This window comes from Sebastes umbrosus, chromosome 5 (assembly GCF_015220745.1).
Source record: "Sebastes umbrosus isolate fSebUmb1 chromosome 5, fSebUmb1.pri, whole genome shotgun sequence".
Lineage (NCBI taxonomy): Eukaryota > Metazoa > Chordata > Actinopteri > Perciformes > Sebastidae > Sebastes > Sebastes umbrosus.
Window position 1 is genome coordinate 3,598,644 of NC_051273.1, and position 26,459 is coordinate 3,625,102.

The 26,459-nt window shown below is 40.1% G+C and overlaps 2 protein-coding genes across 5 annotated transcripts; one reads left to right on the forward strand and one right to left on the reverse strand.

Moving 5' to 3' along the window:
• The first annotated feature begins 21 nt into the window (after positions 1–21).
• lim2.2 (lens intrinsic membrane protein 2.2) lies at positions 22–5,238 on the forward strand. Its single transcript, XM_037770864.1, has 5 exons — positions 22–172; positions 2,079–2,301; positions 2,874–3,014; positions 3,258–3,392; positions 5,074–5,238. Exons 2-5 carry the CDS (start codon positions 2,124–2,126, stop codon positions 5,142–5,144), a joined length of 525 nt encoding a protein of 174 aa, XP_037626792.1. The 5' UTR covers positions 22–172; positions 2,079–2,123; the 3' UTR covers positions 5,145–5,238.
• A 2,438-nt stretch (positions 5,239–7,676) lies between these two features.
• On the reverse strand, positions 7,677–25,272 carry si:zfos-943e10.1 (GRAM domain-containing protein 2B). 4 transcript variants are annotated; one of them, XM_037770304.1, is made up of 13 exons: positions 25,072–25,272; positions 13,646–13,822; positions 12,803–12,866; positions 12,557–12,629; positions 12,360–12,463; positions 12,139–12,237; positions 11,927–11,998; positions 11,534–11,602; positions 11,279–11,375; positions 10,900–10,989; positions 10,419–10,524; positions 9,771–9,878; positions 7,677–9,208 (listed from the first exon to the last, which is right to left on the reverse strand). In XM_037770304.1, exons 1-13 carry the CDS (start codon positions 25,161–25,163, stop codon positions 9,193–9,195), a joined length of 1,167 nt encoding a protein of 388 aa, XP_037626232.1. In that variant the 5' UTR covers positions 25,164–25,272; the 3' UTR covers positions 7,677–9,192. The 4 variants fall into 4 exon arrangements, with proteins under 4 accessions (XP_037626232.1, XP_037626234.1, XP_037626236.1 ...); XM_037770306.1 differs by having other exon boundaries at positions 13,646–13,819; positions 25,072–25,268; XM_037770308.1 differs by lacking the exon at positions 25,072–25,272 and adding an exon at positions 14,838–15,217 and having other exon boundaries at positions 13,646–13,819.
• Between the last annotated feature and the right edge of the window lie 1,187 nt (positions 25,273–26,459).

The window sequence follows — 26,459 nt, forward strand, 5'->3', positions numbered from 1 at the left end:
GTGAGAGGTAACTGCAGAGAAGAGCGCAAGCCGGGGATTTATCACTCACATGCTGCGCTGGATCATTCCCTCTTTTGTGAGGTGGACAATGAGAGCCAGGGGTACAGGGCTTAAAAAGGATACGCACACAGTCACAGCCAGCAACCCTGGAGAGACACCCGCCAACCCAGAGGTATCAGAAAAAACACTTGGATTTTACACAGAACCTGTATTTACTGTACTTACAGGAAACTTTTTGAGAGGGTCTAAAAGACAAGGAGACAACTAAGATCCTGCTTTTGGAGAACAAGCGGAACTACAAAGACCAAAGAGATGAAGTTTGGAGACCTCTGTTTGGAGGAAAAAGATCTTTACAGTTTAACATACTGGGCCTGGGACCCTAGTGTTTTGTTCATGTCGCTTGACAAAATTGAATAATATTGTCAGACACATTTGGGATTCAGATGTATAGGTCTTATTTGGATGTGATTTTGGGATTTCAGTGTGTGAAATTATTGGTTTTGCTGGCTGTGGGACAGAGAGAGCAACACACTGCTGACGGTTCAGTTGCTCAGTATTGAAGATTAGTTTGTGGTGCATAGAGGGGAATTAACGGTGAACAATGGCTCTGAACTGCCCGATAGGCAAGCTAATTGTTATACAGCGGTTTGGGGTCAAGTGCTTTGCTGGCGGTGACCAATTCGACAGCGTCACTGAAGAATGACTCACTCTCTTGTCTAATTGTGTTCATGTCAAATCTCTGGCTTTTATATTTTATGAAAGATGCTTAATAAGGGTCATATGGTGATTCCAAAACTAAAAAAAAATTACTCTTGCTATTGTTTTAAAAGGATAAGAATGTGTTTCTTCTTAGACATTTAGTTTTGGAGCGTGATCAATCTATTGTGTCTGCTCTGAAACTGCAGTGAACACTTAGATGTGGCTCAGATAGTAAAAGAGAGGCGTAGGCAGGTTTGCAGCAGGTCAGTGGAGCCATCATGGACTACTATTAACATGTAATCGAACCACAATTCTATGTACAATTAGATATTCGTAAAAGCAGTTAGTCAAAATTGTATTCTCACTAGTCAGAATGATAATTAAAGATATTCACAATAACATTCTTACTAGTAAAAATTGTATTTTAAGATTTCTAAAAACTTTGACTTTGAAAGTACAAGTGGCGTTTGGACATTTAAAAGCTAGGCTGGATATATATATATTGCAGATATCTGTAATTTAATTCTTCATTTCAGATATTCAAAATGCCATTTTTTCCTAAGATTGCCTTTCATGTGTATTGGACTTTCAAGTTCAGATATTCACAATTGAATTTTTGATATCTGCAATATAATTATTACTAGGAAAAAACTCACATTTCAGATTTCTAGAATCCAATTGTTACGAGTCATAACTGAAGTGAGCTAATTTGGCATATTTTCTTCTTTTTTAATATCCAGAACAGATATACACAATTCACGCGGGATTTTCAAATGTTGAGTCCTTACCGCAGCGGCCCGGGTTCAAACGCGACCCGTGGCCCTTGCAAGGCCTAAAAGCGCAAGTAGGAAGAATGACATTGTGGATATCTGAAACGATCATTTTGACTAGGAATAATTGAATTACGGATATGTTCAATACATATCCAGTCCAGCTATTAAATGTTAAAACCATGTCATAACCCTCTGTAAACCATTCCTCTTTAGTGGAGCACTTAATAGACAGAAGGGGGTTAAAGATAAGTGGTGCAGGACGATAGCTTCCTGCATTTTAAACTCTCCGGTTATCAATTTACTCAGAGGTCAGCACTGTTGAGAAGGTTTGCTATTTGACAAGTTGAACTTTGCGCGAAAAATTTGCACAGATTTACTTTGCCCAAGCATGCGAATTGCGATTTTCCTGCCTTAGAGGGCCAGTGTGCCGGATTTGGCGGCATCTAGCAGTGAGGTTGCAGATTGTAACCAACCGAAACTTCTCCCGCCTGCCTAGCGTGTAGGAGAACTACGGTGGTCGACGCAAAAACACAAATCAATAAGTAAAATAACTATGAGGTCTAAATGATGCACCCTTTTCTCCCCTGTCCTCTCTTCCCTGAACAGTTGCTGAATGTTTAGGAGGACAGTGCTTTGCCTGGCTTCTCCACGATGCTGTATACTTTAGCGGGAGGGGGCACTCTCTGCGGTGTCGCTGCCCTTGTGCTCCTCATTGTTTCTACGGCAACAGACTTCTGGATGCAGTATCGATACTCGGGTAGCTCAGCCAATCAGGGGCTTTGGAGGTTCTGCATTAACCACAAATGTCATGCCCACACCATAACTGTAGGTGAGTACTTCAGAAGTGGCATTTGGACAAGACAAAAGTTAAAAAAAAAAAAAATGTTTTGGAACAATTGGGTGTTTCTGAGCAAATGACTCCTGCAGAATGTTAGTGTAAGAAACATAATCATCATAACAACACATTCGTCTATACAATCCGATAAAATCCAGTGTCCTATTGATGAGTTACACCGTAAATGTGAAATCAAATGATATCACACTGACAGCATAGCCATTATATACCAATATCATGCCGATTTGATCTATCCAGAAAACAACCTACAATTTGTTGGTAATCTATGCAAGCCAAATAACTGTTTAAAAAGTATCTAGATAGAGTTACCAGTGACACGAATTAGGTTGTCTAAAGACATAAAAACCTATTTTTTATTTGTGGAAAGAACAACTAACTAAAGAGCAGCAGATTGAAGGAAGACTCAGACGAGAATTCACCATAATAAACATAGAGAGAACTTTTCAAATAATCAACAAAACATGGAAATGCCGGCATGCAAACTAAAATATTTTGAGCCTAAGTGTATATTGATGCATATGTGGTCCTGACCTTTTTGTGTCCAGCCTTCTGGGATGCCACGCGGGCCTTTATGTTGCTGGCGGTGTTGAGCTGCTTCGCTGGCGTGGTGCTCGGCCTGACTGCTTTCACTAACGGCACCAAGAACAGGAGGGTCCGTACAGGCGGCATCGCCTTGGTCCTGTCAGGTAAAACACACACAATTAGCAAGCTCATCTGATCACAAACCTGATTGTACTTCTTTAAGGCAGAGCTATTATAAGACTGCCGATTTTCCTGGCATCAGACTTGTCAGGGAAGTTTTTTGTGGGCTTACAACAGTGGTTTGTCTTAGTGCACTTGGAAAACAGACTGGAGTTTCTCTCCTGTGTCTCGATTGCTTATTTTCATGTTTTACTTTTTAAAAATGTCCTCTTACCCTCCATTCTCAGGTTTCCTTGCTCTGCTGGCTTTGGCAATTTACACCGGAGTGACTGTCACTTTCTTTGGCAAACGCTTCCTGGACTGGCGCTTTTCCTGGTCCTACATCATCGGCTGGGTGGCCATCATTTTGGCTTTTGCAGCAGGTATTTACTGTATTATTGTTTTTTTGCTTATTTATTTTTAGAAAAACAAAAGTTTATTGTGAATGAACTGCAGGGCCTGCAATCATTGTCAGTATCCTAGATAAGAGTATCCAAACGTGCATTGCAAAATTGGACATTTCTTTGGTAAGTAACAAAACTTGTTGTTTGCACCTTTGGACCTCCGTACTCTGAATAAGAGAAACACACACTGTGCCGGATACTACGTTGTGCATAGGATCGAATGCTGCGTTCAAAACAACTTGAAACTCAAAAATGTCCGACCCCCTACTAGAAAAAGTACAGTAGGACGCCACTCAAAGTCGGAGTTCCTACTGCAAATCCATCTACCCAGACTTCACGACGAAGCAGTTGTCTGACGTCACACAACAATGGAAAAAGTACATTTGCCTGTATTTAAATAATACATAGCCTAGAATCATATAATAAAACCTGTTCTGCATGTAAATTGATCTCTGCACAAAAGTTATCGAAACAAAACGTTAAAAATGGTAACAAAAAAATGTGGAGGCTGCACTGCTGAAGAGTTTAATTGTTTGTATTCTTGTCAAGGAAACACCAGTTTGTCACGGTCAGCCATGGTTTTTATTTACCTTTGGCGTCGTGCACCTGGAACGCTTGGAGGTCAAGTTGGGAAATTTCCAACCACAGAGTTAACTGGAACACAGCACTTGTGATGTTGTGCAGTGGCAAAACTACTTATGATTATTTGGTTAGGCCTGTTCCTTCTAACAAAGAAGGTAGAGGAGGTGTTATTTAAATTGATCCATAGATTCTATCCAGTGAAACATTTCTTATAAAAGTTTAAGAGTGACAAAGATGTAAATTGTTCTGTGAATTACATCCTGAAACTTGCTCTCACTTACGTTGGTCCTGTAAATTTACATATGAGCTGTGGAAAGATGTTAACAGTTTTATACTTGACAGCATTTTCTCAGATTTTGCATTTTTACTATAGAAATATTATATTTGGTTGCTATTATTGACAAAGACAGAAATGCATTTTTCCTGATTAATCAAATTTTAATTCTTACCAAATTCCACATTAACAAATGTAAAGTTATAAAAAAATGATTGGTATTTATGAAGGATATAGAACAATGTGTCAATGATTTCTTCCTTACAAAACAAAAAAAGCTATATAGTAGCAATATCAAAGATTTTAAGTGAAGTTATTGTCATACTCTCGTGTGTTTATTTTATTTTATTAATTTCTGTTTTCTTATGTTTAGCACTGCTTTTCGTTTATGTTTTCGCTATGCTTCACTTGTATGTGAGTGATTCTAATGTTTCCTTCTGTTACTTTGTATACTGGCAATTTGAAATAAAAAATATAAAAAAAATTAGATGGTTAGGCCTACATAGCAGCACAGAGGCAGAATTAATTAAACCGGGGCCTTGAACCAGTGGGCTCCTAAAAAAGCTAAAATTGTAAATGTCTTTTGGTTCTTCTTCTCTTGTTTTATAGTCTAATTCAAGAGTTTAACTCCACTGTGTATAGGATTTGAAAGTTTCAGTCTTCAGTAACAATGATACAACAATGATCCACAACCTCCACAAGAACTAAATATTGGACACAACAATGGAAATGTTATTTAAGAATGAAACTTAATCAGTTAGCCTATATTTGGAGATAAAATAAACTTTGTTTGGTGTGTTTCAGGAGCGTTTCAGCTGTGTGCTTACCAGCGGACCACTGCAGAACCTGCTCCCTCAAACGAACCGGACGGCTGAACAACATCAACACGCTGATTAGTTCCAGGACTGCAATGGATGTCACTTCTGCTTTTGACTACCTAGAATGGAATAAATAGAAATCATAAACTCCTGTGTGGTTTCACTGCAGCTCTGATTCAGTGACAACATTTTCTTCATGTTGACATTTAGAACATTTAGAAAACATCTTACCTTTGTTTCAGGAGAAATTGGCAGACCCGCCTCTGATTGGCTAGCACTAGCTGCCTACGTTAATTGAATTGATTAGGTTTAGGCATGAGGGAGTGGGATTGGTTAGGGTTAGGGTAAGAATATCAGGGTTAGCCAATCAGAGGCAGAGTACGGCGGGTCATGCCTTTGCTATAGTAGGATCATGATATCACCCAGGACCAACCCATCCTAGAAAACATAATTTGAACTGTTTTTTTTATTGTCTCTAGGTCAGTGTTAGAAGTGTAAAAAAAAATATGTGCCAGTACTCCATATTCATATTCTATTTTGCCGTATATCAGCAAAATGTGGGCCTATTAAATTCTGAATTTCTACAGTAAATAAAATATACTATAGGAGACATTGGATTTGGGGGTCCTCCCACGAGAAAATCTGAAGGTTTTTTATTTAAATCTATTTGCAATTTTGCATAATTTTGGACCATTATTAGGCCACTAGTTAAATAATAATTGTGTTATTTACACATATCATAGCCTTTGTCTGAACATTTAATTCTTCTGGAAATGTTTGCCCTGTAAAAATCATATCCTGTAAATCAAAAGAGCAGATTCAGAAAACATTTAAAAAATGTTTTGTTCAACAATAAAATAAAAATAAAAAGTTATTTAGAGCAGTTCACTAATTATTTTACAAAAAAAAGTAACATGCCCATTCTAGTTTTCTACTGAGATGTCAGTGTATAACAGATTCTCCACTAGATGGTGGTCTTATGCCACACACGGGAGGCACAAAACACCACTGCTGAAAGATAAGACCTGTGTCACAAACTGAGTTCACACCTGAGTTATCTGGTTCCATTTACTCACGCCCAATCTTAAGCATAATCGACAACTCAGGAGCAACAAATTTATCAGGAGATGAAGTTGTTTGGTCCCTCTGGGGAATCTGGCTCATTGATAGAATCTAAGCATGTCTTTAGAATAAAAAAGAAGCTAAAGAAATTGATAATAATACAATACATAGAGGTGCTACGTCACAGGCAACTGGACTTGCTGCAGATTGCACGAAGATGTAGATTTCTTCAGCTCAGAAGTGAAGAATATTTTTGTATGAGAGAACAAATGGGTTTAAGAAACCTACAGTTGCATTTGACTATGCACTTCTAAAATATCCTATGACCTGGATGACAGACTTCACAGACATAATAATGATGATATATCAAAAGCAAGGGAGTATAAATTAGTATGAAAGTATTCCAGATTCACAGCTGAGTTTAAATGCTCAAAAATTCTAACAAGTATCTGTCAAACCATGGATAACCTGAACTGGAAACACTTTGCAGCAATTGTATATTTTTTTCTGTGTCGAAATTTCTAGAGCTTACTTTATTTAATAAAACGATTTTATGTTGCTTTCTCTAAATGTATTACCTTAAATACTGGTGTGAAATACATATTTTGTGAATGCTTTCACTCATTTCCAATTTATCTGTGCTACTCCCAAAAACTCTACTTGATCAAATATATTTAATTAGATCTTGTGTATGAACAGTGAGTAATAGTAAAGTACACTGAACATCATTTACTTCGCAACATTTGATTTATTTAGAACAATAGCAAAGCCGTCTCACAGAGACTACTTTGAATTACACAGAATGCAAATAAATATATATAGGACCATAGTAGAATTAAGGACATTAACAATTGATACAAAATTATTTACAACACTTTGAATAGTGCAAAAAACCACACAAATACTGCCCTCATCATTGAGATTCTTGCATTGAGTCCATTCAAGGACAGTGGATGTGTGTGCTGCCCCCTGCTGGGGGAGTATAAGAACTGACAGTACTGTATATGGCATGTTGACAAAACCCTTCAAACAGGATGTAGCTAAAAGTAAAACCCACTGGCTACACCTCGTCAAGAACAGCTTCCACAACACGGTTATGTTAAATCATTGAGATGTTTCCACAACACGGTTATGTTAAATCATTGAGATGTGGCGTGGATATGCATTGCTAGGTTAGTTGAAAAGGGTCATAAGAGGGGGATGGGAAAAGAAAAAGCAAGCATTATGAGAAGCTGAATACAGTTATATCAATTTCGCAAAGTCAAGAGAATCTCAATGAATAGTCGTGTTCTTTCTCAAAGGGACATTCGAGAAATCACCAAAGCCAAGACGTACAAAATGTGAACCCCATCACGAGCACTAGACTTTGAAATGACAAAAAGGAAAACATGACGACCTAAAACCACGTGGCAGGTAGTGCCCACCACCCCTGAGTGAAGACAATTTAAAAAAGGTCTTAGCACCGTCAGATACCACAGAACGCCAGCTTTGCCATTTTTTTTCTCAATCCAAAAACACCATTGTCTCGGATTGTGACAGGCACAACACATTTTTTAAAGTGCGCTCGCTCGATTGAGCTGTTCCTTTCACTCTAATCTTTTTTTCTTTTTTTTTTTCCCTCAACACAATTTCTTCCCCCACAAACATCAAGCTCCATTTTAAAAAAACGGCACACAAAGATAAATTACACTTTGCCATGCATAATAATAATTTGTTGCATATTGAAATTTCTTTCTAGGGACCACTTGTTTTTTTTTTGCTGTTGAAAACTTGGACCTTTATAGCAAAGCGTGGCTGCAAAATTCTCCTCTTCGGGCGACAAGATGCGAGAACGCATACACAGTATCAGTCGAGTGTCGGTATTGCAGACACATGCATGAACATTAGAAAAAACATTATTGGTGCTACTTTTAAATAACCTGAAAATTCTAGAAATGCCGCTTGGTCTTCAAGAGGCCTGTCAAAGAAAGAGAGGTTTGTATTTTTAACGCAATGTGGTCAGACTGGTAGACAGTACATCAACAGACAGATTTGAAATCTACTCTTGAAGACCGAAGTTGTAGAAAAAGCCTTACACAAAAACATACCGATGCCTCTGAGACAACCTCCTCGTGTCCTACTGTATTAAATAATTGTGCATTGATGATGCATTCATCCACAGTTGAGACTGCAGGAACAAAAATACCCTCTGAGCATTGATCATTAAAACTGGTTTAAATCATGCCAAAGACGAGGAAAGCAATACTGCAATCATAGCTGATTGGAGAAAGAGAGAAAAGGATAAGACCATCAGGAGAGGATCGAGCCTCTGTGGGCTGATCTGATGTTGAGGTTTCAGCTATCATCACGTCAAACCCACAGCTGATTAGGAAGATAGGAACCATTCGGAGAGAAGTACCCGACAGAGACGGACTGGTATATTCTGCCGATAGATGGAAGGGTAGATAAGAGATAGAAAATTATTAAAAATCTGCTCCGTGCACTCATGCAAAAGACGTGCACTCTGTGCATCTTTGGTTCTGCATAGCACTACGTCTCTGGTGTTGAGGTGCAATAATAAGAATAAGCACTACAGCAGGCTAATGCTGATTGGTATAGCCCTGTTCAGACTGCATGCTCAGGTAGAGGAGTCTGCATGAAGGATGATGGATAACATAGATGGAACAGTTTCTGTCAGGAAAAGCGCCCCGTCAACTTGGCTAACGCGGCACATTTTGCTAAGTTAGAGCCGTTTGGCTTTGGTTTCGACGACAGACACGCTGCAACCAGGCAGCGTGCGTGTATGCGTTTTGGCACGGCTCCGCGTGACAAAGTCGTGGCATGTCCTTTTTTGTTTACTGCACTAGGATAGTATAGCCCTTCAAGTTATCAAGGTGTCTCTGAAATTGCACATGGTGGCCATTTTTTTTCTCCCTCTAGCCAACAGCACAGGCCATTGTTGGGAGCACAGTCTTGAGTACATTAAATTTCTCCCGCTGCTGGAAGAGGGTCGAAATAATCCTCCGATCACGAGTCAACCAATCTCTCCTTCAGTCGCTGAGTGTTATGTGTCTTGGTACCTATGAAAAGACAAGAAGGAACCGGTTGAGAGCAGCACATAAAAAAAAAACATTAAATACACACCTAACCATACTGAATTATTTAGTGACTTGGAAACAAGGCGTCACCTATTACAGGAATTAATTTGATCCGCTTCCTTGACCGAGAATAAAAGGCAATTACGTAACGCAGTTCATATCTCACAACAACATTGCATCAGCCATGTATGCTTGTTTGCAACATTCCTGATTCCTAAGTCTCAACACCTTCTCGAGGTGAACAGGATAAGTTTATCGTTTTTAGAGCCTCGTGAAACGAAGGATTAGTTTGAGAATTATTGGATAAAGAAGTGAAGTCTTCTGCTTTTTCCTTTGTGTATTAGTAAGTACACAACACTGACCACCAAGTGGGAGTGATGCATAATTATGGAGGATCTCTGGACACAAATAAGGCTGATTTGTCTTTAATGGCACAGTGTAGTAGTGAGGCAGAACTGCTGTACTGGGTAGATATAAAGTGCTCACTCAAACTTTTCTATCTCTTTGGCAACCACCCTATAAAAAGGGGTGTTTTTATTCTTACCCGCTCTGTAAAGTGAACTCAGGCAGCGCCCCTAGGGATGTCAGCTGTTCCTCCAGGGCCACGATACGTAACCCAATGTAGCCGGAAGACAGCAGCAGCAGCACAACCCTGTAACAAACAATAAAGATGAGTCATGTTTATGGTCTTTTTCCTGCCTGTGTATTCACTGTGATCAACGTCAATGATATCAGCCTATAGCAGGCACATAGAGAACCAACAATAGCTATAATAACACTTGATTAAACACCCATGTATTTATAGCACTTCCAGCAAGTATTAAAAGGGACTGCATGTCACACACTTGCCTATTAATTAACTACACTGTGTGCCAATAAACATTTCAGTTTACCTCAAAGTGGAGACCTACTTAACTGGAAGCAGGCAGAGAAACGAGTCTTAGTCTTAGTCTTAATTAATGGGTTGCATGTTAGCGTTCAAAAACTGGTTTGCAAAAGCACATTAAAAAGTTGGCGAGCTTGAATTTTCGATTATGTTCTATTACTTTCTGTTACGCAGCCTTTCCTTTAAAAATGTGACTTCGAGAGTGAGGAGCAGATTTAGATTAGCACATAAGGCATTGGATTAAAAGGAAGAAGGGAGCGAGAGAGCAGAAGACAGAACATACTATAGAGAGGAAGTGCTACTCACAAAATCAAGTAAACAAAGAGTAGAGTGTTGAGGGTGCTGGCCTCTCTCTGAACCAGCAGGGACTTGGCCTTTTCTGTCACGCTCCAAACCCACGATCCACCTGCACCTAGAAATGTGAACACAGCATGAATATCATGTTCTCATATTTCGTGGATGATTGCAGAGAGTGAGATACACAGTGAAGCTACGAGGAAACCAAAACATGATCTCAATATCATGAAAAACAATTCTGACAAACAAGGAAATGATGGGCTTCTCTGTTACTATCTAAGATCTTCCAACTAACACTTTCTATATTTATATCTGCTAGCAGCTGTCTGTCTATCTGGGGATCACACAAGAGCTACATTTTATTGCAGTGCCTAAAACGATGGTCAGTTGTCTAACTGCTACTTTGATAAATGAACTAGCCAACCACAGTCAGTTTTCCAGGACTTAGCTGGTAACTAATGTTAAACTACAATCCATATGCATGTCTTACCTGATACTGACAGCTCCTCTGAGGACGAGCTATCGCTCTGCTGCATGTGTAGGCTCCTAAAAGTCGGGCCATTCCCGTTAGGCACTGCCTCTGATGGGGAAAAAGAAATCAATGTTAGCCTGCTATTAGACCTTGGACTTTGCAATGTCAACTGCCTTGAACAGACATGAGAACGAGAGATAACGGCACCAAATCAAACTGTCAACAGTTTTTAGTTCATCTACGATGTCAGATGAGGATTAGAATTATTGTCAACTTCCAAAAAAAGATTCTTGCAGATACTTCAATGCAACATGGGTAACTTAGAAATATGTCTCTATCATACAAGATGATTGTAGGTACAGGTAACGGTTGTAAACCTAATGTAAAGGACTCTCACCTCTGTGCGGTCTGTGCAGAGGCTGGTCCTGTAAAGATTGTGACTCGGAGCCATCGAATTGGTCGAAGCTGTCGTCCAGACTTGACTGGCTGGAGTTCTGTTGAGATGAGAGAGAGCAAGGAACACCATCACAAACCGGTCTATCTTATAATTCACCCATATCCACAATTTTGTGCCAATGGGGACATTATGTGCTGCCAAGAAAATGTTACCATTGAAACGCATGACAATAAGAACAGGAATATGATCTCTTACCACGAGTTTGCTCTTATCGAAGCTGTTCTCAGTCGAGGAGAAGACGGGGCTACTATTTGTGCTGCCATCCTGTAGCAGAGAGAGAAAGGTTTCAATATTAAAAAAAAATATTTTTGAAAAGTAACTTTCATTTTGATAGTCTTATCATGACGTTAAGTTTTGACGAATGGATTTGATATAGTCTGCATGCTCTGACTTAGTGCATTTAGTCAAAATAGAAAACGTTTAGAGATATGCAACAAGGTTACAACAGCAGGGCTGCTGCCCTCTTTCCATTTTAAAACTAAATACATTTCCAGAACTACATTTTTGATGATGCAATGTACCGATCACATTTACCATGACAGAACTTCTGAATGTCTAAAAACTCAACATTTGACCTGAGCACCTCACCTCTATCTGAGGAGATACTGAACGCAGCAGCTGATAACATGATTCTCTGTTCCGCAGCGACACAAACAGGTACTAAACAATGAGAGGGAATAAAAAGAGAATATTAGCCATCTGCCGTGCCTGCAAACCGTTAACCATAAAATATACACAGTCATTGATTAGATTACATCTAAAGCAGAGTTCAATGTTACAGTTGAAGGTGAGAAACTGACCTTGTCTCCTTCTGTGGTGCGAATCGACAAGGCGTTGGGTACCAGTAAAGCTGTGTTCTGCTTCTTCACTATGTGGATGCAGTAAACTGGAATAACTACCTGTAAGAGCACAAACAGAAACATGTTGTGGTGAGATACCAATCACAACAAGAAATAGATTCAAATTGAGATATTACATGAAAAACAAACAAAAAAAAACATTAGGTAAGGGAAGAGCCTACCTTAGTGTCCTTGAGCAGAACTGAGGAGTAGAAACAGGCATTGGTGTCAGTGATGTACAGTCGACCATGATAGGGCACTTCCTTCTGCAGGGCACAGATGTATGCTGGGAGAGGAGAGGTGCACAAACACAATTAGCTTCATGTGGTTTATTCATTTAGTCAGTCATTCGCTCTTTCCTTTGTTGCTGTTTACCCACCGTGTATCAAGTCTTCACTCTTAGGAATGTCTGGAAACAACATGTGGAATGTCTTGTTGTGCTTTGTGAAACTCTAAAAGAGAGAGAGAGAAATAATTAAAGCAAAAATCAGGACACCTCAGCAGAGCAGCTTTCAACAAATGCATCGGTCTAGTTTGAGGCCACACCCATTCTAATTATAATAATTATCAAAATAGATTATAATAATCCATTTCTTCAAATGTTTGAATGAAGTTGTGGACTTACACTTTGTGTGCCGGAGCCCTCCGTCCTCTCAAAGCCTCTGCTGTCAACGTCGAATGTCTGCGACCTGCAGAGACAAAGATCACAACTGTCAGTTTTAGAAAACAAGTCTGTGGTTTCAGCAGGTTTCAGTTCACGTGAGAAGATACATATTCCATTTCCGTATTTGTTTTGTAATTTGTTGTTTTTTCTGTCTTTGGTGGCAGGTTTCTTACAGTGGGAGCCCAAAACTACAAAAGTAAGGTAAGGGAGTGTTCACTTGAAATTCAAGTTGTTTTAATAAGCCTATCTCCTGACTGAACGTTGGTTAGCGTTGATGATATCTGTTGGAAGTGGCCGGGTGATCACACTGCAGTAGGGATGAATATTGCTCTTCACACTAACAAATATCACAGATCTACCTCAAACATCTGAATCATGTGAGAAGACGGTCCGTACAACGGATGTGCAGTCATGAGTGTGTCACGGCTGAACGTCAGAGTTAGATCTGGTCTTGTGATGTGTGTTCAGAATAGCTGCAAGTTTCCGCTACATCCAATGTGAGATTTTCTGCCTTTCAAGACTGAGCTTTCTGCTTTAAGAGTCAATCTTTAGATTTTAAATCAACTTAAAAAATGGAAATAAGTGTGGAAGACCATCTCTTGGCCTCACAAGTGGTTCATCATTAATCTGCAAAATGTTCAGCACCTCTATGTGTGCTTGTAAATGATTATATTCCACAGTATTTAACACCTTTAAGGCTTTGATTCGATGATTTTTAGATCATTCTAGACAGACTTTTTTTCCCCAGGTGCTGCCTGCAAATATCTTCTAATAATTCCCCCCCTTTTTCCCCATCGATCCTACCTGATGGATACTTGTCTGGTGATGGTTTTGTGCTGTTTCTGGATCTCCAGCTGGGCCGCCTCCAGGCTCAAGGCTTTCCTGGTCTCCACCTTCTTGACGCTGCCATTGCTTGAGCTGCTCCTGCTTTTCTTCACTTTGGCTGGCAGCCCGCCACCACTGCTCTCTACTGGGTAGCTGCTGGAAAATGGGAGGAAAAAAAAGACAGATTTAGCAAGATGCAAAATATTGCTTATGTGCACATACAATGGGCATGTGGAATTAAAAAAAAAAAGGCCATTACAAAACACAGCATGATTATTTGCAATGTCACCACTATGCAACTATTAGAAGGTGTGCCAACAACCACTGATAAAAGTTCCCTTCTGTAGAAACATACATTCCAAGAAGTAGTACATGACTCTACCACAGAACTACCACAGAACCTCAACCTCAGATGAAGAATAGAAGACCTAAATGATGAGAACCTATTCAAATAAAACCAAAGGAAGTCAGTGTGGGAAATCAACACCAGCCACCACCTGAAACCTCAACCTAAATGTCTGCAAAGATGCCCGTCATCTAGCACCACAGAACAGCATTGTTTAACACTGCACTTTGACAGCATATCAGGCTTTACCTTGACTTAGGTTTGGGATTTGGTTACTTATCAATCATTGTTTAGCGGTCTTAATAACTGAATCACTCCATTTCTACTGAAATTAGCTTAATGTCTATGTGATGCATGGACTGACTGGATTTGGCAGACAATGGGTTTATCTTTATGATGTGTTGGAAAAGGTTACAGAACGTTTTTATTGATACATGTTGCATCAGCGCTCTGGTTGGGGCCGTACAATAACACCTCCTGGCTGCTTTATGAGCTGATCAACGTAGGCTCATGCTCTAAAACTGACAAGCCTCCGCAAATATGCCATTTCAAAAAACTGTAAAAAAACAAAGTGTCCTGTAAAAGGAAGGTTGCAGGATTTACAACAGCTAGTGTGCTCTTCAAAGGCCATAGCCTGTCCTTGACCAGGAACTATATATATATAAAATAATGACACAAATATAATCCTGTAAATTATATTAACGATGACGATACAGGACAAATGTGAGATTACGCAAGACAAACTGACTGAGTGAAGCTTCCATCTCAGTAAAAAAAACACACCTTCAAATTAAAACTGAAGACAAACAACAAAGACCACCTTACCTGGTAATTTTTAATCGCTTTGATGAACGAAAAGTCATATACCTACTGACAGTAGGCATTTCCTTTTACTTATAGAAGAAAAACTCAAAATGCTGGGTTATCTCTAAACTATACTCACTGACATCACGCCATCAAAGCTGAGAAGGTCCAAAATAAAAGAAACTAAGATAATAAAAATGCCCCAAAACTATTTTTAATAGTTCTCTTTATGTTTTAAATGTATGGTCCGAGATGAGTTGTTGTCCTATTTAAGTCACGGTCCTTCACCACATCCTGCCAGAAAACAACTGTTGCTGTATTGCAGTATGAATGTGCTGGTAAGAGGAAGCCGCTTTGTGTTCAGAATGGTGTGACACTCCGTAGTGGGTGACGTCAAACTCAGCCACACCCCCCAGAGCCAGATAACCTCCCTCTCTCCCACACACACACACACACACACACCAACAGAGCCAACCGTATGCAATACAGGCACTAACATGTTTAAGGAAATAAAGCCCGTCCCATAAAATATTCCACTGACAAACACCATCCAACATCAAAATCCTGTCTTGTTGGGATTTGTTCTGGGAGGGCAAAGCAGGATTAAAAAAAACAGCTCTGTGAGAAGGTTAAAATACTTGTGAGGTGCTCAGACTGGCCCATCTGGCCCGATCTAGGAGTGATTAATGATCTGTCTCCCCTCAGGCAAAGAATCATACCAAGCAGAACAACTCAAACTCACGTCTCCCTTAAATGAACGCAGGGTGTTCAAAACTTTAAAATAGGTCAGACATTTAAAAAGAGGTACTTAGAGTACATCGGGTGTTGCACTGCTAAGTACTGTACAAAACAATTAAAAAACTATTTCTCTACCACGCCACCGGAGTAATTGGTGTAAAGGTAAGAGAGAAGAAGGGAAAACATGAAATGCAGCTTCAGGTGGATACCTACGCTGCCCAATTTATCGAAATTTTATCGAAACCGCAATATCACCTACGGCAATTTTCAAATCGCAATATTTGTTAAAGGCAAAATGTGTTTCAAAATACCATTTTAAATTAGGTATTGTCGTGCTACTACAGAGATGTGCTGGTTTACACATCATATTTTACAGGCTAATTATCATTCCCTCTAATATAGCAAAATCATATCCCAATTACAAAATCAGTAAAAATAATCCCAATTAGATATTTTTTCCAGGGCTGTCAAAGTTATCCCGATAACGCGTTAACGCAAATCCATTTTAACGCCACTAATTTCTATAACACATTAACGCAAATCGATCTTTCTGAGGTTGTAGCGGGTTTCAAAGCTAGAGCGAAGATACTGGCATCTTATGAATCTAGAAAACCTAATGAATCCATTGGTATCAACCATGTCATACTAGCTTGTTGTGGAAGGCTAAATAACGCCCCAAACTTACGCAGACTTTTGGCGAGGAAAAACTCTCATGGACATTTTCAAGGGGTCCCTTGACCTGGAAATGGGTTCTATGGGTACCCAAGAGTCTCCCCTTTACAGACATGCCCACTTTAGGATAATCACATGCAGCTTGGGGCAAGTCATAGTCAAGTCAGCACACTGACACACTGACAGCTGTTGTTGCCTGTTGGGCTGCAGTTTGCCATGTTATGATTTGAGCATATTTGTTATGCTAAATGCAGTACCTGTGAGGGTTTTTGGACGATATCTGTCATTGTTTTTTCTGTTGTTAATTGATTTCCAATAATAAATATATACATAAATTTGCATAAAGCAGCATATTTACCCACTCCCATGTTGATAAGTGTATTGAATACATGACAAATCTATTTTTAAAAGGTACATTTTGAACAGATAATAAAACGTGTGATTAATTTGCGAATAACTATGGACAATCACGCGCTTAAATATTTTAACTGACTGACAGCCCTGACTTTTTCAAAATCGTACAGCCCTATTCAGGAGATGTTCTCCTGCATGTGTAGGGGGACTCTATTTACATTCCTAAGTGTCATGAAAGCTTCAACCTGTTCGCTATTAACCATTGTGGAAGGTTAATTGTAGCTGTAGCTTGTAATTTTCTCTAGGGAGGTAACCAACGCTTATATAGATGTTCTACAATGTAAATACTTAAGCAGCAAGTGAGCTACTATGGATGGTGTTTAGACAAAGGCAACACACTGTGAGAACTGTTCACAGGTGTTTGTCTGTGTTCACATGTGCTCACCTGACCTACTTCCACTAGGCAGGGGGTTAAAGTGGCAGGGCAATATAGGCAGTCTTTAAAGACTATTGACTGTTTGAATTTCTCAACAACTTCCTCTCTTTGCTCGGCACTAACCGTAACAAGGTCACGTTGAAGCCGCTTCCCGTAACACTCAGGCAGCCACCAGCACTCCTCAGTGCTTTCAGTAGGATGTGCTTTACATTTAAAAAGCACTCAACCTCAGGTTAATGGTTGCAATCTTTCCACAGATGCTGGAAGTTTAGTAAATTGAATTTCTTGGCAATATCGTCACAGTAGAGTCCCTGTATTACTCTGACGACAGACTACGACTTATCTGTACCCTCATTAACATGCAGCTTAGGTCAATACACACAGACAGTCTGGCCGTCAGCCACTCAATTCTACCGTGTGGGATGTTTATTGCAGAGGTTCCAGGAAACGTGGCATAGTCTTTATACTGGTAGGTTGTTCTGTTTTGAAGTGTTGACGTAAGGCAGAAAAAAATCAAGATGCAATAATCTAATATGTAACCTTGAAAGAAAAGGAAAGTGCATGTCATGCCAAGCCTGTCTCAATGGAGGAAACTGAGTCATCCTAAGGTTTTCAAGGAACAAAAGCATCAAGCTTGTGGGACGTTAACCAGTGTAATCGCCAAAAGGATACAACATGGGAAATACAAACCTTTATACAGAATGAACTATGTATTACATACAAGTTCTTACTTAATGACCATGTCATATTTACACAGCAGGAGGCGGCCTAACTGAAATGGGTGTGACGGCCAGACAGAGGCCTTGACCTCTGACCTACTTCATTGTTGGAGTCAAGGCCTATGGAGAGGAGGCTGAGTCACGCATCATCAATGCGTCATATCTTTGAGGGTTAAGAAATGCGCAGTAAAATCTGGTCTGTCCTCACCGAAATTGAGCCAATTTGCAACGCACGATCGCAGCTTCAGTTACACTGCGCATGTGTTATACCCCGTACCCCAAGACCCGTGTCGGCCCGTGACCCAGCCTCCTTTCCATAGGCCTTGGTTGGAGCACTATGTCATACCACCCGACATAATCAATGTTGGGCCCGGTTGTACCGCCACGCTTCACATTTCTAAGCAGGCATAGGCACATCAAATTCTCAGCAGCAGTGGATTAAAAATGGACATACACAAGGTCATGGGGGCAGATTTATCTGGACTCGCTCCGCCGTACAATTTGTCTCACATCACGACATGTTCTGCAAAATAGAGATTACTGACAAAACATGTTACACTTTGATCCGTTTCTTTATCTGCATTTGTTGTGGTGTTATCTTAGGAGACCAGACAAATCACTTAATGGAGAGTCTTGATGGTCATTGGCTCAGATCTGTGACCACTTCTATGCTACCACATTTTCCTGGATTTACAGAGGATCTATTGAGAAGTTTTTTGCATTTGAAGCATAGATACGAGACTGATGACCACATGATAGGAGCCCAACAAAACAAGTTTTATATTCCCACAGGTCGGTGTAAAAAAACATGTAGGCAGCCTTTGTTTTAAAATAGGCAGAAAACAAACAATAAGACTACACATTTACTCAATGTTGCTCAAGTCAGCCATTTCCTTATGTGGGACGGTTTGAAAAGTACTAGCTGACATCAGAAACTGGATACGCTTGCTCGCCTTACCTTCCCTGATCCTCAGAGCAGAGAAAATCCGCCACAGCACCCTGTCGGTTCAACAAGCCTTTCCCTTTCTCCATGATCAAACCAAGTTCTCCCTCCACGTTTCCCACGATCTCTACAACCTTGTAGTCACCACTAGTCGAGGCGGCCAAATGAGTACGGCAGTTTGCACTTAGACCCTGAGCGCTGACAGCCACATCAAAAAGGGTGTAAAGGTCTGTTTTACTGCAACGTTTTAAAGCATCCAAAGAGTTCAACATGAATATCGTGCCAGGAGCACACAACAGGAAAGAAAACAAGAAAGAGGGCGTGAAAAGAGTAACAACAAAAGAAAAGGGTTGGGGTTGAAGCCTGAAATGCCCTCCCATGCTTTGTCTTCCGTTCTCAGCCTGTGTTGTTGTGGAAACAGCTACAACGGTAGGGGGTAAATGATGGAAATGTGGGGGTGAGAAAAACATCACCAGGTTATTCTCAGTTTAGACGGCCTAACAACAACATTCAATAGCCCTGTTCTCAATAACAACAAGGAGATGGCTTTAAAAGCAGCCGCTGCAATGTGCATGACAATAGCTAGCTCATTCTCTTTGTGGATGATGTAAATGGGGCCAGCACACAAAAGGTGATTTGTGTATGACTGGTGGGAAAATGGGAGAAAAAGCTCAAAATACATAATGAATAAAAGCCAATAAATTAATACAGTACACTACATACTGTAACCGACTCTTTGCTTCATTCACAAACCTCAGCTGTTCAATGGGCTATTTCTACACCTATGATATCACCGTCCAGGAAACTCAAGCAGACAGATTAAGTCCGACTGCACTCAGTCCATATTTAGCCCCCACACATCACTCCTTACCTCTCCTGTCTCACCGCCACCTGCCATGTTATCACTGTACACCTCTTGGCGTCGAGCTGTGGGATGAATACTGTGGGACGGCTGTGTTATAAATACATTTTGCCATAAAATGGCACAGGTTTTCTCCTTGCTACAGCCGTGTGGCGTCTGAAACAGTCCACAACATATAGCTTATACAACAATCATCTTAATCAAGCAACTTAAAAGCTGCATAATGCTGACACCTAGATCTCCTAAAAAGTCAAATTTCATAACACATCAGTTCATCGAGGTGACATTTAAGCAGGAAAGGGGTGTCCCAGAGGACCCTTTTTGGCCCGGCCTGTTAGATCATTACTGAATACAATGTGAACGGATAATGTATCTGCATCAGAACGCTGTCAAGTGGACAAAAGGGGATACTTCACCAGTCATTCACCTTACACAATGAATTCAACATGCATTGCCGGTGTACATTCTCGTGACCAATTCTACTTTGTGTTTGTCACTCTCCGTTTTATCTACAGATAAGACTTGCACAATACTGTTGAGGAGGTGAGAGGGCACTTCTCACGATTGCCATGTTCGTCTTTGTTCCTGAAAAGGCACTCCTATTTAAAATACTCTTCCTGTTGTCAAATTGGACAACTGACTTCACCATGTGAGTATTAACATGCAAAAAGTGTTACTAACAGTTTGATGAAATATATTTGCTGTGCTATAAATCTTTATTGTACAAGGCTCACACTGGCTCTTTCATGACATAAAAACAGGGCAGGAAATGCCTCTTTATATTCATGATTTAATTTAATTTAAAAAATGACCACACACTTACATATTAAATCTACAATAGGCTTATGTGTTTAATTCACTGGGAACTAGCTGGATATTCCAGCCCGCTAAATAACTCCTCTGGGTGTAGAGTTATAATGCTTCTGTTTGCTGTCCCGAGATGAGACATATGATCCCAGGAGTCCTGCTGCAGACGTCAGCCATACGTAAGCACTGCAGTGAACTAGCTCTTAAGGCAAAATTGCTTCAGTGTAGAATACTTTAATAAAAGCTTTCCCACAGGCAACATCACTGGTCTAACAACATGATGAGCCCCAGGTTCACATGCAAGGCAGACAAAATGTTTTACATCCATGTAGTATCTGTGATCATCTGAGATTCTGCAGATAGTGTGAGAGCACCATCTTCTGGAGAGCCGTGGATAATTTCTGTCATGGGAACAGCTGCTTCCACATCATCCAATCAAAACCAGTTTATTTCAAAGCAAAACAACAGATTGTTGCAGCTGTGCTTTATTGCCGCCAAATGGGACAGTTCCGATGCAAGTTTTTGCAACCACGCACACAGCATCTGAGAGGCTTAATCTGTGATAATCTAGTTTAGTTTTCTAGTTGTTTTTTTTTATATTTGACCTACTTTAAAAACCACAAAACTAACAAATAATTGCCAAAATAAGAAAATTAAAGACAACCCAAAATATTATTCTGGGTTGGACTGAATGGGATTATGTGTCCGTATGTGTGAGAGCTTAAGTAGAGCAGTCCGGAAGGGAAGGGAAGCAAGCCAGTGGTCATGGCGAAATAACATGCCGTCTGTGGCGCCCTGCCAGGGCTCCGTCTGCAGGAAAAACGGTGTGTGCATGTGTGCCAAGTGGAACAGAGCGCGTCTGTGTAAATGTGTTGCAGAAGTGTGTGTGTGAGTGGGAAGTCATGCGGCCATGTGCATGCAGCATCTCCCTCCACTTCCTCAGTGCTAACTGGGCACGGAGACAGAGAGGGTCTTTCTTCAAGGCGACTCAGAGTACTTTCAGCGACCAGGCATGTGAGCAGGGGTGGATGGCGTGGTGTGGCGGTGGCTGGAAAAATCCCACCTGACTTTAAAAATCATAAAATAAAGCCATGAAGGGGGCTTGGATTTGATTACAGTCGAATTTTGTTGATCTCAGGTTGTCTGGGTGAACTATCATATCCAAAACTACTTAATGTGCCAAAGCTATTAAGAGTCTAAATGATTCCCACAGTCACTGAAAACGATACAGGCCAGCGTATAGCTGAAATAGCATCTATCTTGAAAATTCAAAATATCTTGAATGACATAGATCAGGAGGGCTCATCCATGTATCATGGAGAGCAACGTGTATGAACGAAGTCTACAGCAGCTGATTTCACTGATTAGTAACTCTTCTGACCATAAAGTCCATCAATACATAATCACTTTATTTCAATTCAATGAATTGAGTAATTCAGATTTCAGAGGTCTGGGTAAATGAGGTTTTGCCCTTTCTTTATATATATGCCCTTATGTGTACACTGAGTTTTTACTGTGCTAGGAAAGTACAAAAAAATCAATTCCCTTCCTCAAGTGAAAAAAACGGCTAATGCATTGTTTGGGTGGCAGAAATAAAGTGTACTGCTGTGGTAGACAGACTCTCCTGAAGGCTCAAACTTTTTCTGAGAGGAGTGGATTGCATTTTTGGGCCACTTTTCCTATACTCCAACCTTCAATAAGCAGCTTACCTTGACACAGCGATGCCAAGGCAGTGTTCCCACTTTCCAAAGGTCTGGGCCTATCTTGAAACCAAGATACTATATAACAAAAGAACTGACTTTCACAGTCTTATGCTATCCTGGTGATCAAAGCTGAGCAGAACACCAAGCTTTAAGGATAAGCTTGCATAAAGCATCATGTGTCTGAAATTAAACTGACCAAGGGCAACTACATGGGTGGAATTCGCCAGGCTACTGCGAGTACCAAAAGGTGAAACGGCTGAGAAGAATATAGCCTTTCTCTTGGCTAGGTGACAAGGGCAGGCAGAGGAGTGGTCATTAGCACCAGCCTGGCGGAGGAAAACACATAACTTCAACCGTGACCAGATGGTTAGTATGCAACCCTTCATTTAGCGATAAACAGCCCTGCAGATGTGGTTTTCATCATCCAACTTGGGCTTTTCCCTCTGCGCCTGCAGCGCATCTCATAATTTAAACCTACACGGTCTTCTCTGCCCACAGAGGCAAGGAAGCTCCGTCCTGGGAGCATCTTCCTGGAGCCAACAGAACGCCTGTAAAGCGGCCCCACCCAGCCTATTCCAGGCTGCTCCATCTAAACAAGCTTTGCAGCAAAAGCCTTGTTTCAATGGGGAATAACCTATTCATATTTTGCCACGGTGTGCACTGCAAACCTGTATGCAAAGACTTACAATGAGCAAGCAAATAGGTGTTAAGGCACGTGGTGTACTCATTTGCTCATTTAACTACTCTGGCATTTTCATAAGGAAGATTAAGGTATATCAGAACAAACGGGCTAAAACACAGAGCGGATGAAGTGACTATGGATAGATGCAGCATTTAGGTAGTCAGAGCCTTGGCTCACTGAGGCCTTACACTGCCACAACACTGTCATATATACTGTGTGTGTTGTGGAAACAGATAATCACCCCACATACCGTACTACAGACACATCAGAGCTATGCTGATAAGCAGCAGGCCGGGTCTGATTGGCAGGGCTCTTGTACACCAGCAAATGGCTATCTATGGGGAGGAAAGTGAAAGGCAAAGCTCAGAGGACGAGGAGTACAAACAGTGTGAGATACAGGGAGCGTTTATATAACACCATGTACCACCTGTGGTCGACTCATGGGAGCTATAAATAGTCTTTTCTGGGAAAGCATAGACTTGCTCGTCCCGTGTGTGACAAGTGTGTGTGTTTCCCTGGGGGGTAACAAAATATATGTGTGCATGTTTAGCTGAGGTGAATGTGGCTGTGCAGAAATGTGCCCTCTGCTAGGCTGGATCTCAACAGGGCTGGATCATCCACGATAGAAGGACTAAAAAAAGTGATGCCAATCCAAACCCACATTGGCACAGTGAATGAAGTCATGATTTCTCAGCAGGAAGCACAGGCGAGATTAAGACAACAGACCAGATCTGGACTATAGCTTCCCTTTATACCACTTTACCATGAGTGATGCTGTTTTTACCTACGCTGCCTGGAATAGATTAGCCAGCTACTATACACAAACAACACAGACATAACACCACTTTACAGGGCTAATGTGGGTCAATCATTGGTGTTCTTGGAAATGGCCCAGTGAGAAAAGAAACAAATGATTACAAATTAAACCCACCCCTGCACTGTGTCTGTACAACCACTCCACAGAAAAGCCTAATATTAAACTAAACCCATGAAAATACTTCCCAGCTAAATGGCCATAATTCTGCTACTAAAAAGCATTTTCTCAGGGTTATCAAAGTGTATCTTTAAGCATGCTCTATCAGTGATGGCAGGTCCTTTAGGTCACCAATAGCTCAATCAATGACTAATGTTAGCTGAGCCAACAATGTAACGTTGTTTATCTGTAAAATGTTTCAAAAGTCGCTTAAAAAGGGTCATTTCATTGAATTGCTGTCTTGTAATTGCTGTTCCCCATGTTGTCCATGTATCTGTTTTTATGTTTTTTACCACACACAATGTTGTTTGGTTATGATTTCCCAGAAGTCTAAATAGATATTTAAATCAATATCCTCCTCACAAACACCAACCATACACTTCCACTTAACACGCACTCACATACACTTCCACTTAACACACACTTGTCTTTTTTGAAATATATTTACTGTATTGTTATTGTTGTTATTATATATATATATATATATATATATCTTGTCCTAATTGTTTGTTATCACTCTTATGTAGTCATATGATTTCTTTATATTAATCTTGTCTCTATAGGTGGAGGCTTCAGATAAGCCCAGTGGGTTTTGTTGCCTCTTCCTGCACTGTATCTTATTCATTTATGATTTGATATATTAACTGTATTGTTATTGTTGTTATTTTATACATTCTCTTGTCCTAATTGTTTGTTATCACTATTATGTAGATATACTTCACAGAAAAGCCAACATTAAACTAAACCCCATGAAAATACTTCCCAGATAAATGGCCATAATTCTGCTAAACAAGTTTATATTTGACTATAAAAAGCATTTTCCTCAGGGTTATCTTTAAGCATGCTGTATCAGTGATGACATGTGCTTTAGGTCACCAACTGCTCAATCAATGACTAATGTTAGCTAAGCAAACAACTGAGCTTCTGCTAACACACAGTGTAGACTGATTTAACCTTATAGATATATTACAAAGATGCCTGTAACAACCACAGTCTACAACTAAAGAGTGTATGTTAACTCAGAAGCCAACATTACTGTGTTTATACAGTTTCATGTGAGTTTAAAGATCATTTAAATGCCAGCACATCTTCAGTCAGTCAGGCGGATGGCTAGCTAACCTGCTAGCATCTACTACATGAGACGTATTCTCTCCTTACTGTAGTCAATTAAAGCCAATTCCTACAAACATATCTCCTGGTTCCTGTGTTAAATAGATACATTAGCATGAGATACAAGTATCAAATCCAAGACAGGCTGTCCATCATGAGAGAAATGCAGCCAATCCACCGTGTTGTTGCTGCAGCTCAGCCGGCAGATAGCGGTCCACATAGCGGTCCACATCGCTACCATGCACTCCTTGCTCACCTCTCTTTCATGAAGTGCTTGATCCTCACGATGGCCTTCTCGTCGATCTTCCTGAGGAAGGTTTTCAATCTATCTCTCTTGTTTTCAAGCATTCTTCCTTCTCAGAAAACGACCCTCCACACCAGACTCCACCGCTTCTTGTTTGGCTTCTGCTTTTCTTCTCCTCTTCTTCACTGCTCCATCCTACGGCTGATTAAGATAATGAGGCCAAATCGGACCAAGTCAGCCGACCAATCAGCGTCCGCGGTGACGGTCATGTCAGACCGCTTGTCCAATCAGAACGGGGTAGTTGGCTTTCAGCGACCGCCCCTTTACCTTATATGGTAGTCGGGTTTGTCCCTGTCTTATGACCAATGTAAGGTATAGGCCTGTGTTATTTTATTTATTGAAGAAAATTAATTTACAAACATCAAGGCATTGTTATCTAAACTCAGTACTTCTAACATACAAGGCACAATTGGATAGGAAAGATAACTTAATTATAACAAAATTAATATAATATCAAAAATAAAACAAGGGGGTAGAAAATAATTCAAGGAAGAAAAAATAAATTCATAAATAAATAATAAGACTGCACTCTTCCATAGTAGCTCTAGGGGGTCTTCATAAGCTCTGAGGAGACACTTTGCATGTTGTCCTTTCATTAGTCTTAAAGCACTGAGATGATTGTCCACAAGGTCCCTTTTGAAAACGGAAAATAGGGGTTTCAATTTCCTTCATTTGAATGCATGGATGAAAAAATTTGCCAGCAGTATCAGATTGTTCAATATCAAGTCACTCTTTCTGATCATTTTAATGAATGATGTGATTTTTAACATTTCACGTGTGAACAACTATACGCATTGTATAAATATATTTTATACTGTATATACTCATATATGTATATGTTCTTAATGTATATGTTCTTAATATGCCCTTGTACAAAGTATTTCCTTTTATAATTGTAATGTAAATGTAATTGTAATGTAAATGTAATATAACTTGTTATTTTAATGGAGCTTCCCAGCAAAAAGTATTTCACACGATTGTACCTGTATAACCGGCGTGACAATAAACATCTTGAATCTTGAATCTTGAACACATTGTGGTTTAACAAATAGTGTTTTATGTGCCACATCACGCTATGCTTAATCTGCTCCTATTTTTATACTTCCTTCTATTTAAATGGTTCATATTTTGCAACATTTGGTTTAGCTCTTTTTTTACTGTGTTAGCTGATGCATCTTGTTTTTTGCACTATCCCCTTTGCTGCTGTACACTGTACATTTCCCCACTGCGGGACTAATACAGTAAAGGAATATCTTATCTTATCTTATCTTAACAATAGTGTTTTTTATGTGCCACATCACGCTATGCTTAATCTGATCTGATAGGTACCAAGGGCGGGG

What these genes read in the sequence shown, in the direction of transcription:
- si:zfos-943e10.1 (XM_037770304.1), bottom strand. Translation starts at nt 25,163, where the DNA reads ATGCTTGAAAACAAGAGAGATAGATTGAAAACCTTCCTCAGGAAGATC. An exon ending in TTCTGCTCAAGGACACTAAG is followed by an intron (nt 12,238 to 12,359) that starts GTAGGCTCTTCC and finishes GTGCTCTTACAG; the next exon opens with GTAGTTATTCCAGTTTACTG. An exon ending in TCGATAAGAGCAAACTCGTG is followed by an intron (nt 11,376 to 11,533) that starts GTAAGAGATCAT and finishes TCATCTCAACAG; the next exon opens with AACTCCAGCCAGTCAAGTCT.
- lim2.2 (XM_037770864.1), top strand. Translation starts at nt 2,124, where the DNA reads ATGCTGTATACTTTAGCGGGAGGGGGCACTCTCTGCGGTGTCGCTGCC. An exon ending in CATCGCCTTGGTCCTGTCAG is followed by an intron (nt 3,015 to 3,257) that starts GTAAAACACACA and finishes CTCCATTCTCAG; the next exon opens with GTTTCCTTGCTCTGCTGGCT. An exon ending in CATTTTGGCTTTTGCAGCAG is followed by an intron (nt 3,393 to 5,073) that starts GTATTTACTGTA and finishes GGTGTGTTTCAG; the next exon opens with GAGCGTTTCAGCTGTGTGCT.